This window comes from Tinamus guttatus, unplaced genomic scaffold (assembly GCF_059628265.1).
Source record: "Tinamus guttatus ecotype Peru unplaced genomic scaffold, ASM5962826v1 Tinamus_guttatus_pri_ptg000653l, whole genome shotgun sequence".
Taxonomy (NCBI): domain Eukaryota; kingdom Metazoa; phylum Chordata; class Aves; order Tinamiformes; family Tinamidae; genus Tinamus; species Tinamus guttatus.
The window spans coordinates 1,259,794-1,271,865 of NW_028289187.1; the positions used below are offsets into that span (position 1 = coordinate 1,259,794).

The window sequence follows — 12,072 nt, forward strand, 5'->3', positions numbered from 1 at the left end:
TAACTAAATTAGATAGGATATACCAACGCTAAGTTGTGTTACTAATTTGTGAAATAAGAGAATAACCGACTCCTTGAACTTAAAATGTCTTGGTCACTCAAATGTCTCTACAATATAAAGTAGTGATGAAAATTTGTTTTTTCTTTTCAGGTTCAAACCATGAATTACGTTGGACAGTTAGCAGGGCAAGTGTTTGTAACTGTGAAGGAACTCTATAAGGGACTAAACCCTGCCACATTGTCAGGTTGTATAGATATCATCGTTGTGCGTCAGCCAGATGGAAATCTTCAGTGTTCTCCTTTCCATGTACGTTTTGGGAAGATGGGAGTTCTGCGTTCCAGGGAGAAAGTGGTAAGAAATTGAACCTTTTTTAATGTTTTCATAGCATGAAAATTACTGCATATTTTTGCAGCCTGTCAGGCAAGATTTTCTTTAGACACTCTTTAGAAAATGCCCAAAGAGAGTCAAGGTTCAGTTAAATTTGTTGCTACTGATCATTGCATTTCAAAGCATGAGTTGTAAATCACTGACTGTAGTAGCAACAAAATAAACCATTGATTTTGTAACATTTTTTTTCAGTAGAGTAAAATTTTGAATGAGCTGATTTGGGCTTATACTAGATTTTGTTAATGACTAGGTACTAAGACCCTTCTGTTTAACATGTTTATTGATAGTTACAAAAGAGTTAATTATGAAGAAATATTTTCAGTTACAGGATGTAACTGAAGCTCAAAAAGGCAGTGAAGAACTTTAGGGAAACATAACCAAATTTAATGACCTGACAGTGTGATATGAGAAATTGCCAGTGACTAATACAGGACAGATTATTTTAGGACCTAACTACATATAGTCTATGTTCTCATATAGCTATAACTGTTCAGATGAAGCACCTGCATGCCATATGCCTTGTTATATATACCTATATATCTGTATATACACATACCTATATGCCTTGTTCCATTCTTATCTGAATCATAAAGAAATACCAATGTTTAGGAAGGGTTGAAGTTGAAAATATTACCATAGCTATAATATTCCTTATAGATATATATACCTCATAATATGCCTAGAGAACTACTGCATATATCTAAAGTTATCCTAGTCTCAGAAAATGACTGTGAAAATGAAAATGGTGACAAAAATGGTCAGAGACAAAGAGAGAGCTCTTCATGAGAAGAAATGGAAATGGTTGAGACTGTATGGAGTTCAGGTAAACATTCAAAAGAGACAGACAGCAATTGTGTAGAGATTATAATCTGCCAAACTCTTGGTGGTGGCCAGTGACAGGACAAGGGGTAATGGGTACAAATTAAAACACAGGAAGTTCCATCTCCATGTGAGGAAGAACCCTGTGAGGGTGACAGAGCCCTGGCACAGGCTGCCCAGAGAGGCTGTGGAGTCTCCTTCTCTGGAGATCTTCCAAACCCACCTGGATGCCACCCTGTGCCACGTGCTCTAGGTGTCCCTGCTGGAGCAGGGGTTGGACTAGATGATCTCTAGAGGTCCCTTCCAACCTCAACCATTCTGTGATTTTGTGTGAATATGTTTAATGGTTTTGAAAGGCAGCATATTAAGAATTTGCATAGAGAATCACTTTTCACACAGTGCACAATTATCTTTTGAATTAAAGCAAAGATATACGAGGCTACTGAAGCATCTAGAATTACATTTAGAAAGATACTGAAGTTTATATAATGGGTGTGCGTGTTGCTGGAGAAGGAGCAAGCCAGGTATGAGCTGAAGCAATTAGAAAAACATCTGACTAGTAATTTGCAAGGACGTAGGAAAAAAAAAAAAAAGAAATGAGTTCCACATTTAGTGTTTGAATGGTGACAGATACAGGAGAGCTGAACAGGAACTAGATAAATAACTTTGTTCTCCTTTAAAAATACATTTTTTTCAAGGTTGACATAGAAATTAATGGAGAAGCTGTAGATTTGCACATGAAGCTAGGAGACAATGGAGAGGCCTTTTTTGTACAGGAGATGGATAATGATCAGGTAAGAGTCAAAAATAATATTAGTTTGTTAAAAATTTGGTGCCTACTTTTCCAACTTAATTTTCAATTTAGAGATTTTGTAGAAAAGCACATGTATATCCAGTTTATAATTTCAAAAGTTTCTGTAAATTTTTCTCCTATGAAAATTTGTTAATAAGCAGTTATTTCACTTTTTTGAGTCAATAGGATTTGAAAAAATATCTAAAGGTAGTCATCATAAACTCTAGTGTGTTTTAGTTATTGTGCATGCATGTCTGTGAGCAGCAATACTTAATGCACAGTTGGCATGCTCCAGAGATATGTACAAAGGAGGACCTACTCTTTGCAGAAATATTTAGTTGGATATATGCAGCAAGCAGATTGTGAGTATAGAAGTGCACGTCCTCTATACATCTGTGCATACAGTAATGATAGAACTCATTAAACACATGATTTTGCAACTGCTCTTCATGTGGAATTGTAATGAAATGAGAATGCTTTGCTTTTGGGCTCTGTGATTAAATACTAGTTAGCATAAGTTCTAGTCACACTCATTTTGAATAGTCCACCTTTAACATATTATCCCAATATTTAAAAAAAAACAAAAACCTTTTACGGGCATTTCTCTTCAGATATCCCCAATTTTTATTACTTTTTATAATTTTAATAATTTTTATTACTGTCCAGGATTTATTGGACTTTAAAGTTCTTCCAACTGAGTATTGTAATATTAATTTTAGGTGATAATTGAGTTTATGTGCATTTTTCATCTCTGTGTCTTTGTATTTAAAACCTTTATAAAGTAGCAGTTATTTGGTGACTGAAAAAATGCTAGAAGTAACTTCCATGTGTGTATCTAGAGATGTGTTTATATTACGATGTTCATGTGACCTAATTACAAGTAGCTGATCTATTGGAGCAGAATTTTTTGTCTGAGTATGAAGATTTAAAAAAAATAATTGCAATATTTTCAGATTATAAACTAGGATTTTATTTCAGCTTTGTATCTAGCATCACTTCGATAGAAACTTATGCCCTAACATTGCCAGTATTAAAAGCTCTGAGGATCCTTTTAGGAGGGTATCTTTCCTGGCTTGTGTAAGGAGATGCTGCAGTTGAAGAACTTACATGTCCTGTGGGATCATATTGAGCAACCAGTTCTGTAGACTATATTACTTTTCTAAGGATCAAATGACTGACTTCTGACTAAATTCAGAATCATATTTATGACTTTCTGAGGAACTAATAATGTCGTGTGGCTTGATTTCTTTCTCAGGAGGTAATTCCTTATCATCTCTCTACATCCCCCATTCTTTCTGAGGGAACTGCTTTAATGGAAACTCAGATGAAGAGGAATTCCGTAGACAGGATAAGAAACCTGGACTCCAGTGCATCCTCACAAGTACCACCCCAAGCCCATGGATCCCAGCCTACTATTGAAACCTCTGTGGCCTGTAGCTCCGTGAAAAAAAGGAGGAAAAAGAGGAGGAAATCTGCTCATAAAATGGACAGTTTAAAGAGAGAAGACAATGGAGATACATCAGAAGATGAAGATATGTTTCCTATAGAGATTAGTTCAGAAGAAGAAAAAGAGCCATTGGACAATTCAAGGTACCACAGTGGCATTGAGATGTAGAGTGGAGACCTAATACTGGGTTGATGTTCCATTCCACATTTTCTAGAGTAAATTGTGTCAAGTCAGTACACATAATTAAGAAACATTGCTTCTCTAAGCAAAAACTTTAGGCTAGAAAGCTGTCAGGAACATACCTATCAGAAATAATGAAAATGACACTGAAAACATAGCAACAATCTTCAATCACTGCTGTGAACTAGAATATGGGGATCAGATGACACATCTCTGTCTCTACTTAGTTCAGCTTAGACTAATTCTTACAGGCATTACTTTAATTAACTGGAATATATGACATTTGGATAATGAAGTACAGTTTAACTTTCACATTTTTCCTTATACCTAGAATCCCTGTTCCAGAAGTGTGTGTTGATGAAGTATCTGAGGTAAAGACTCCTGCAGTTGCTACATTTTCTCAGTCTGCATCTTATCCTCATTCAGATGGAGAATGGTCACCTCTTCAAAGGTAAATTGATAGTAAATTTCTAAATTTTCCTCTTTGCTTCAATTTCTTACATACAAGTGCTAGATGAAGTCCTAGTAAAAGTTCTGGTATCAAGTGTAATCACTGTCAGCTTCTAGATGAATTCTTTCTATATTTGAAATTGGATAATGCACAACAATTTCAGTTTAGCTTTGCCTCTCTCATTTCAAAGAATACAAGAGCACAAATGCAGGTATCCAGACTCTGAGGAATATTTAGATCTACTAATGTCAGTGCATGCAAATAAATACTGTAGAGAGCATAAACATTATATGGAAGATGAATCTTTCCCTAAATGCACACAATGTGTAAGGACTTCTCTTAATTCAGACTTATATCTTCACTACTGTGGGTATAAACTGTCTAGGAACTTGCAAATTCCAGAATTCATGTAATAAATGCATAAAGAGCTTAAATTAATAAACATTTGTTGTGAATAATGACACCTTTTTTTTTTCCTTTTTCCTAATGTGCTGTGAAGTAGGCCTGTAGTTTGCACAGGGCAATCCTCTCTTCTTACTGTTCCAGCAGATGGAGGCCTATCTAACTCTTGTCCTCATCAATCTTCTCACTTTTCTCCTCCAGACAGGTAGAACAGTTGTTCTCCCTCTTTTCTGGGCTGCTCGTTAATCCTTTAACACATTAACAGTATGGGATCTTTATTGTAATTGTACTTACTGCTAATCCAGACACATAAGAAGAAAGTGACATTTAAAACCACTTCCTCTGCTTGTTTCTTTTGTAGGCACTGCCTGCAGGTAAGTTGCCCCAAGGAATTAGGCATTGAATGGCCATATCTAAAATAAAATCAGGTCAATGAAAACCACAATTAAAATTAGAGTTAGTGATATGAAAATTTTCTGTTCAAAAACTTAGCTAGTGAAAACTTGCATTCCTATGCAGATTGAAATTTCCATGCATCTTTTCAGAGTTAATACATATTTCAGTGACATGCCTACCCCATAATTTTCCTGAGGTGTTTGCTGTTGTACACAGTACAAAAGTAAACACAAGAAGAAAGGCCTCAGAAATTAAGTGAGGATTAAGGAGAGCAAAACTTCTAGAGGGAGGGATCCAGTGCCAAAAGTAAACTTCTGTTGGCCTGTGGATAAAGGGAGGGGAAGATTTAAGCTTTCCTGTAGTATAGGCTTCCTCTGACTGAAGTCTCTCTTATACAGAGCTGAAAGTGAGTACAGATGTTCTTTATGATGTCTTAAATTCAAGATATTTCAAGAGTCATGACAGGAAGATCTGCTGCAGCCAGATCCTCTCTCTGCAGTCAGTGGAGAGAAGTTGTAGCAGCTAAGTCAAGTCATCTAATGTAGGTGTCTGAACATGCAGAACCTCTTCCATTCTACATTAATGGTTCAATAACAGTCTAAATTGCTTGTTGCTTATCTCAGTGCAGATGCCATGTGTAGGTACCTAAGGCTGTGTCTAAACTGAAAATCTCTGGGGCTTCCCAGAGCCTAAACTGAAAATCTATGGGGCTTCTTGGATTCTGCTGCTGAAACTTGGCCATCTTACAGCACCACGTCAGGGTGAGGCCCTGGGGCAGTCGTGGCTGTTCCTGCTAGTGCTTTTTATGGAAAGGAGCTGTGATCTGGATGGCTTGAAAGTGCACCTGCCCTGCAGTCTAGATGTCCAGCTAAAACACTCTTAATTCTTGTCTGAATATGGTCGTCTGCATCTCTGCAATTGTTTTTCTGTGTGTGAATTAAGAAACCCTTTTATGGTCACTCAGAGATGGCTCAGAGGCTCTCAGCTCCCGTTGTGGCGCATACATGACTTTTTTTCTGACTACCCTTCCCCCATTTATCTGGCCACAGGGCACTCGGGTAGGACTTTCTCTGAGGTCACGCTGCTGCTCTCTGAGGACTTAGTAGGAAGTACTGCCAAGATCAATCTGGTTTGCTGTTGCAGAACTGCCAAACACAGGCCAGATTCCTTCCTCTGTAACATCAGATTCCATTTGGTGAAGTTACAGCTGCTAAGTTAAGGAATACATAGGATCTTGACACAAATATTGCGCTGTTTATGGGATGTGCATCAGATTTTCTAATCTGAACAGATTAGATGAGTTCTGAGAGTTCAGCTCATAGATGAGCTGAATTTTCTCTTCATTCATGTGCAGTGTCTTTTATATAAACAGAAAGTAGTATTTTATATAAACAGAAAAATAATTCATCTTGTTAGTCTTGTGGTTGAGTGTATGGTATGTGTATGGTATTTGTGACAAAAATTTAGGTGATATATTCTCTGTTTTGGAAGAGTGAGTATTTCTCATCTTGTTCCTTATGTCTCATGGTTATACTTGAGCTATATCCTCCTAGCTATATCCAAACCTAGACTCATGTTTGGATCATGGAGTAATCTGCTTTCACGGTGAGAGTGTCCTCAAAACAGAACTCTGCATGCACTGACATACTCTCCTTTTCCAGCACTTACATGAACATGTCTGAGCAATCTGGGTTTATGCCACACTCCATTGTGTATACAATAAAATAACGACTTTCAGAAAAAAGATTACGAGAAAGGCAATTTTTGGGGGGGAGGGAAAGGACTTAAAGTTGCATTAAAATTAGTATTATCATAATTATTGCCTGTTCAGGTTTCCTCGGTGCCCAAGCTCATAATTGCCAAGATATCAGTGGGTTTTAGATATGCGGAAAGTATTGTAAATTTTACAAACTTGTCAGTGGGAGATGTAGAAAACATTGAAAATCCCACTAGGCATTGCTTGAATCTTGAGGTATTGATTCTTTCATATGTGAAATGGTAAGTGATGCCCTAAAAACTCATAAATAATTGAAATCTTTGGGTTAAAAATAGATCTTCCACACTGGTGTCCCTTACAAACTTAATAGCTTAGTTATCTAACTTAATTATCTTTATGTAAAAAGTCTTAGTATTTGTCCATATTCAAGGCATATCTAATTGCAACACAGGATAAAAGAAGGAATAATGTAGGTGATTTAGCAGCTAGTTTTCAAATGTGAAATCCACAGATGTTTAAAAGCTTCTTGTACGAGTGTAATTGCTTATGTGCAGTGAATTCCTTACTAAAGAGGCCTGCACTATGACTTCACATTGAAAGAGTGAAGGAGGTCTGAGTATTCAGTTTATAAAGAAGGTAAAGAGTAAGTCGAATAGGAAGAATTAAGACTAGACATTGTCAGTCTAGAAACCTTTTTCTTTTTATGCCGGTTAAGATAAATCAACCCTTTTGGTCCTTTGATCTAGAAATGCTGTGTATTTATTTGTTGCTTGTAGTTGTATAATTTCACAGCATCACAGAATGCTTAAGGTTGGAAGGGACCTTTGGAGATCATCTGGTCCAACCCTCCTGCACAGGCAGGGTCACCTAGAACATGCAGTTTGCATTATGCAGAAAGGCAGGATTAATCAGAGTTGTTCCGTTTGACCTTGAAACCAGTGTGTCACTTATTAATGGCAGACTTGATAGGCTTTCCTCCTGAGTTCATCACATAAATTGTTAAATTTTCATTTTGTAGCATTTTTAATAATTAAGTATGATGTTTTCCTGTATTCAGTGAGACTTTTTTTTTCCACTGGAGGACTCAAATTCTACGTACAACTCTTCTGCTGGTTAACATATAAACGTCTATCCAAGGTTAGAACTGGACAAGTCAGAAGGAGGAAGTTGTTGACTGGGTTCCTTAGACTATCTTACTACCTAATCAGGATCAAATGGCTTGTCGATGCCAATGAATCATTACTGCACTTTGCATCCATCGTGGCAGTACTGACATCCATTCATCTACTGCTGCTGGTGCCCTCTCTATTGCTTTTTCACATGCAGAAAAACAAAAATATTCCAGAAATACTCAGGTCAACAGTTTTCTTGTCCTATCTCTTTCAGCCTCTCAAATCCTGCCTATATTATAGCACTGATTAAAAAATTGTGAGTGGTGAAACCTCTGAGTGCCAGTTTAAGAGGATCCCAAACTATTTCAGCTGGTTTATTACACTTTCATAGTCTCATTTGATTGAGTATTATTTAGATTTTTAGTGTTTCGAATTGATGGTGTTTGGAAAGTACATAGTGCATTATAGTTACTTTTGAAATACAGATGCTGTATGTCATATTCTGGGCTTCTGTTTTTGTAGTATTTTTATAAAAAGTTCTGTTTCCTTTTGTTTATTTTTCTCCAGCCCATCAGGTTCCCGCCCTCCTACCCCTAAAAGCGATTCAGAATTAGTCAGTAAACCTATGGACAGAGGAGGACTGAAGAATAATCCACAGATGCACTGGGCTTGGGGAGAGCTTCCCCAGGCAGCAAAGGTATCCAATGCAGTTTGTTTAATTCTTGTCAACATCAATTGTTCTTTACTGTGGCCAGTGTGCTTATTCTATTGCAGACGGCTGAAAAAGGAGTCAGTTTTGTTTTTACGTAAAAGTCTAAAATGTTATATAAGAAAATTACATCAACGTTAGGATCTGAGCACTGGAGAGACTTGAAAGAAGTCTCAGAGGAAGCTAGTATGTATTGCATTGAAGAAGTAAGACAAAATGAATCAATTTGTGAGGCCAAGCTGATTTCATGATGATTTAGAAAGTTCTAGAGAAGGTTGTTTGAGATGAGGGCTAAAGAAGAAAAACTTACGGTAACAGGAGAGGAGAGGACAGTAACTTTATTATTAATTCAATTTATTTAAGACTGTACATTTTCAGATTAAATTTCTAAAATATTTCTGTAACATTAATTTTGCTATTCTTCACTATAGATAGCTTGGTCACTAACCGTGCCTTTTAAGAGGTGCAGAAAAGTCCCACAGTTTCTCTTAGGACAGGTAGAAAATTCAAAAGTACTTGAGTCTGTAAAAGTTACAGACATAAATGGTCTAAAAAATAAGACCCCATCTGTTAAGTCACTGGAAATTGTAAAGGGCCCTAGGTGGAAATCAGTAGTTGGTGTCAGCAGTGTGATTCACAAAGATGAGGATTGGCTGCTTGGGTTCATGAGCACCTGCAGTTCTGTATCTCTCTCCCTTGGCCGAGCTGACTGGCTCAATGCCATCTCCTGCCTGAAGCCATTTGGCTTTTCAGGACACAGTTCGACAGCAGGATCTCTGGTTGGGCTGCAGCCTCGTCTTGCGTGCGGTGCCATAGCCCTGTGCAGCTGGGTATACCACGGGTCGCCTGCTGGCTTCTTTGGATAGCCATTCCATTCAGGAGAAGGGAGGCTTGCGACATCCACCTGCCTCAGGATGAAAGAAACGAAGTTCGAAGGATATATTTAACTGCCTGCATGGGGATGGTGCTGCTTTTGACACCTTCTGTTGAAGCTTGGCTTCCCTGTGGGAAGGACTGCAGGGGTGATAGGGACAGGAACAGAGTAAAAAATCAGAGGCCTAACTTTGCAGTCTAGGGATACAGATATCCTCCTTGGAAAGAAGACTCCTGTATTCCTGTTGCCAGGTTTGAGTGCTGTTTATCTATTAATGCACTATCAGGAGCCAGTGGCTGGGAATACACATTTCTGGTTTCCTTCAGTAGAGCTCAGGCCTCTTGTTTAGTAGGCAGAGGATGAGCTGTCACGTTATGTCACATAATGTGTGTTACCCCACATTATTCTTCTCATGTATTTTACAAGAAAATGGGGAGTCGTTTGCTATACACAGAGAACAGATTTAAGTGCAGAGAACCAGGTCCAGGTAGCAGTTTCAAATTGGCATGTGTAGGGGTTACGTTCCAAAGAACACCTAGAAATTAGGGTGGAAAGGGCAGAGAAGAGAGCTGTGGGATGCATGTATATGTCTGTGTGTGTGTGTGTGTGTGTGTGTGTGTGTGAGTAAGCAGTGGAACAAACCTTTCCTGGGCTTGAGATGCAAGTGAATTGGGCATCCTGTAGTCAAGCAGAATGTACAGTGGATTGCTCTTCTGTGCGCTGTGGAGTCCAGCTCACTTAGCTGTGGCTTTCTGCTCATTGAATGGGCAAATGAATCATCTTAACAGCCTTAGCCAGTGTCTCAGGAAATGCTGGATTCTTTTAACTCCAATAGACCTTGAAATGAAGCAGGAATGTGTGGAGCAGGTAAAGCTGTTCAATCTTTTGCGTTTTATTAAGAACTTTTATTTATACCAGTCTGCTTATTTTTCCTCACAGGCCACTTCCCTGCTCAAAGCAAAGGAAGCCAGTGTGGTAGATGTAAATCCTTCTGAAAACACTCATTTTCGGGTCATCCAGAGTACTCCTACAGAGGAGTTTAACACTGTGTCTCCTCTACCTACCCTTGGACAAGCAGATGCAGCAGCTGCTGATGAAACTGAGCCCTTGCCAGCTGAGACACAGAAGTTAGAGACAGAGTCTCCAGTAGCAGCTGTACTGCCATTGCCTGCCAATGAAGAAACTAAACAAGCTACAGCTTGTACAGCCCAACCAGTTGGCAAGACAGATTCTCCTTCCAGAAAGAAAGGTAAAGCTGTTGATTCTGCACTTCAATATACATGCTTTTGGATTTCATAGTGATAAATCACTTCACTTTCATATAAATTAATCTGTGCCCTTAGAACATTTTCAGATGTGGAAAAGAATAAGCAGCTTTGTACATATTAGCAAGACTGCACTTGCTCCAAGTTCGCTTGATTTCACAAATTGAAAGTTTTCAGTTTTTTGGTACAGGCACAGTGTAGATCTGCTGGGTCAACTGCTGTCCTGATTTCTGAGTTACTCTGTCTTGCTGTTGCTTGTGGAACCTGCATACACCAGTTCAAAATTGTAATATGTCTTTTGCACAAACAACAGAATGAAAATAATACATTTTTTAAAAAAGTAGTTTTGTTTCAATGAGCAATTTCAGTTCTGTTTTATATGCATATTGTCTTGAATTTATGAAATATGACAAGTATCTCTGAAATACAGTATATAAAAGTATGCTTTTCTACTTGCTGGCACTTGGGATCTATTGCATACTATTTTATTCTAAGTGTCGGAGTCTTCACATTAAATTTCTTCACTCACAGATATCTGGAGGCTTAATTATTCCGTAATTATTTTAGCCCTATATAATTTGATTTGTGAAGTTGTTCTTCCTCAGTAAACATATGAACAAGTTTCTTAGCTCCCATGTGTTCTATGTCTTTATTCTGCTTACTCTACATACTCTTTTTCTTCTTGCTTTTCTGACTTTTCATGTTGGAAATTCAGACAATGCTAAGCTGAGAATTTCTGAATGAATTCCAAATGAGGTTTTTGCCTTACGGGCGTTTACTTTGCTGAATATAAAGGACAGAGATGACACTGTGTGTTGGTAATAATCTGAGATTTGGGAGGGCAGGTTTCAGGTCCCTGCTGTCTTACTTGTCTCCTGCAAGGCTGCATGGGTTCATGCAATACATGCATTTTAGTAGTTTAACTGTCATTTGTAGTATATTACTGTGTTTTCCCCCTTACGGAAAGATGGATTGAAGATTTTTTTTTTTTGAGATTAAATGATCTGATAATCCTGGTGTGATGATAGGCCAGAAAGTTTTCGTTTTGCTGTTTTGTCTATGGTGACCACAGCCTTCTAATTCCCATCGTTTTTCTCTTGTGTGGCTTTAGCGCTTTACAAAATTAGGCCTCCTTTATCTCATTTTGTGCATTCAAAGCATTAACAGTAAGTATTAGTGGCCAGTTTTTAAACTTGTGACCTTGCTGTTTTAGCCAATTGCGCTTCATGTAATGTTATACTTACCTGCTTTTTTGATTTTTCAAATAACTAGTTAAGTAATAATAGCAATTCGGCTTGTTACTCAGATAATATTAATTAATAGGCTTATTTGGGCTGTCCCTTGCAGACAAACGAAGCCGGCATCTTGGTGCTGATGGCGTCTATTTAGATGACCTCACTGACATGGATCCAGAAGTTGCTGCACTTTATTTCCCCAAAAAGTATAAGTTCTTTGCTTAAATTTTTACTATTCAAATGGCACTGTTGTTCTTCCATATTTATACCAAACTGTAAGAACAA

General features: G+C 37.9%; 1 protein-coding gene across 3 annotated transcripts in view; it reads left to right on the forward strand.

The window, feature by feature from the left end:
• LPIN1 (lipin 1) overlaps nucleotides 1-12,072 on the forward strand; it is a 43,176-nt gene that overhangs the window by 12,614 nt on the left and 18,490 nt on the right. For 2 of the 3 annotated variants that reach the window (XM_088536236.1, XM_088536235.1), the window contains exons 2-8: nucleotides 151-351; nucleotides 1,905-2,000; nucleotides 3,255-3,589; nucleotides 3,958-4,077; nucleotides 8,272-8,401; nucleotides 10,227-10,536; nucleotides 11,900-11,993. In XM_088536236.1, coding sequence (XP_088392362.1) covers nucleotides 160-351; nucleotides 1,905-2,000; nucleotides 3,255-3,589; nucleotides 3,958-4,077; nucleotides 8,272-8,401; nucleotides 10,227-10,536; nucleotides 11,900-11,993 — 1,277 coding nt within the window. In that variant the 5' untranslated portion in view covers nucleotides 151-159. Of the gene's footprint in view, nucleotides 1-150; nucleotides 352-1,904; nucleotides 2,001-3,254; nucleotides 3,590-3,957; nucleotides 4,078-4,576; nucleotides 4,685-8,271; nucleotides 8,402-10,226; nucleotides 10,537-11,899; nucleotides 11,994-12,072 lie in introns of all 3 variants that reach the window. The other variant, XM_088536237.1, reaches the window with a different exon arrangement.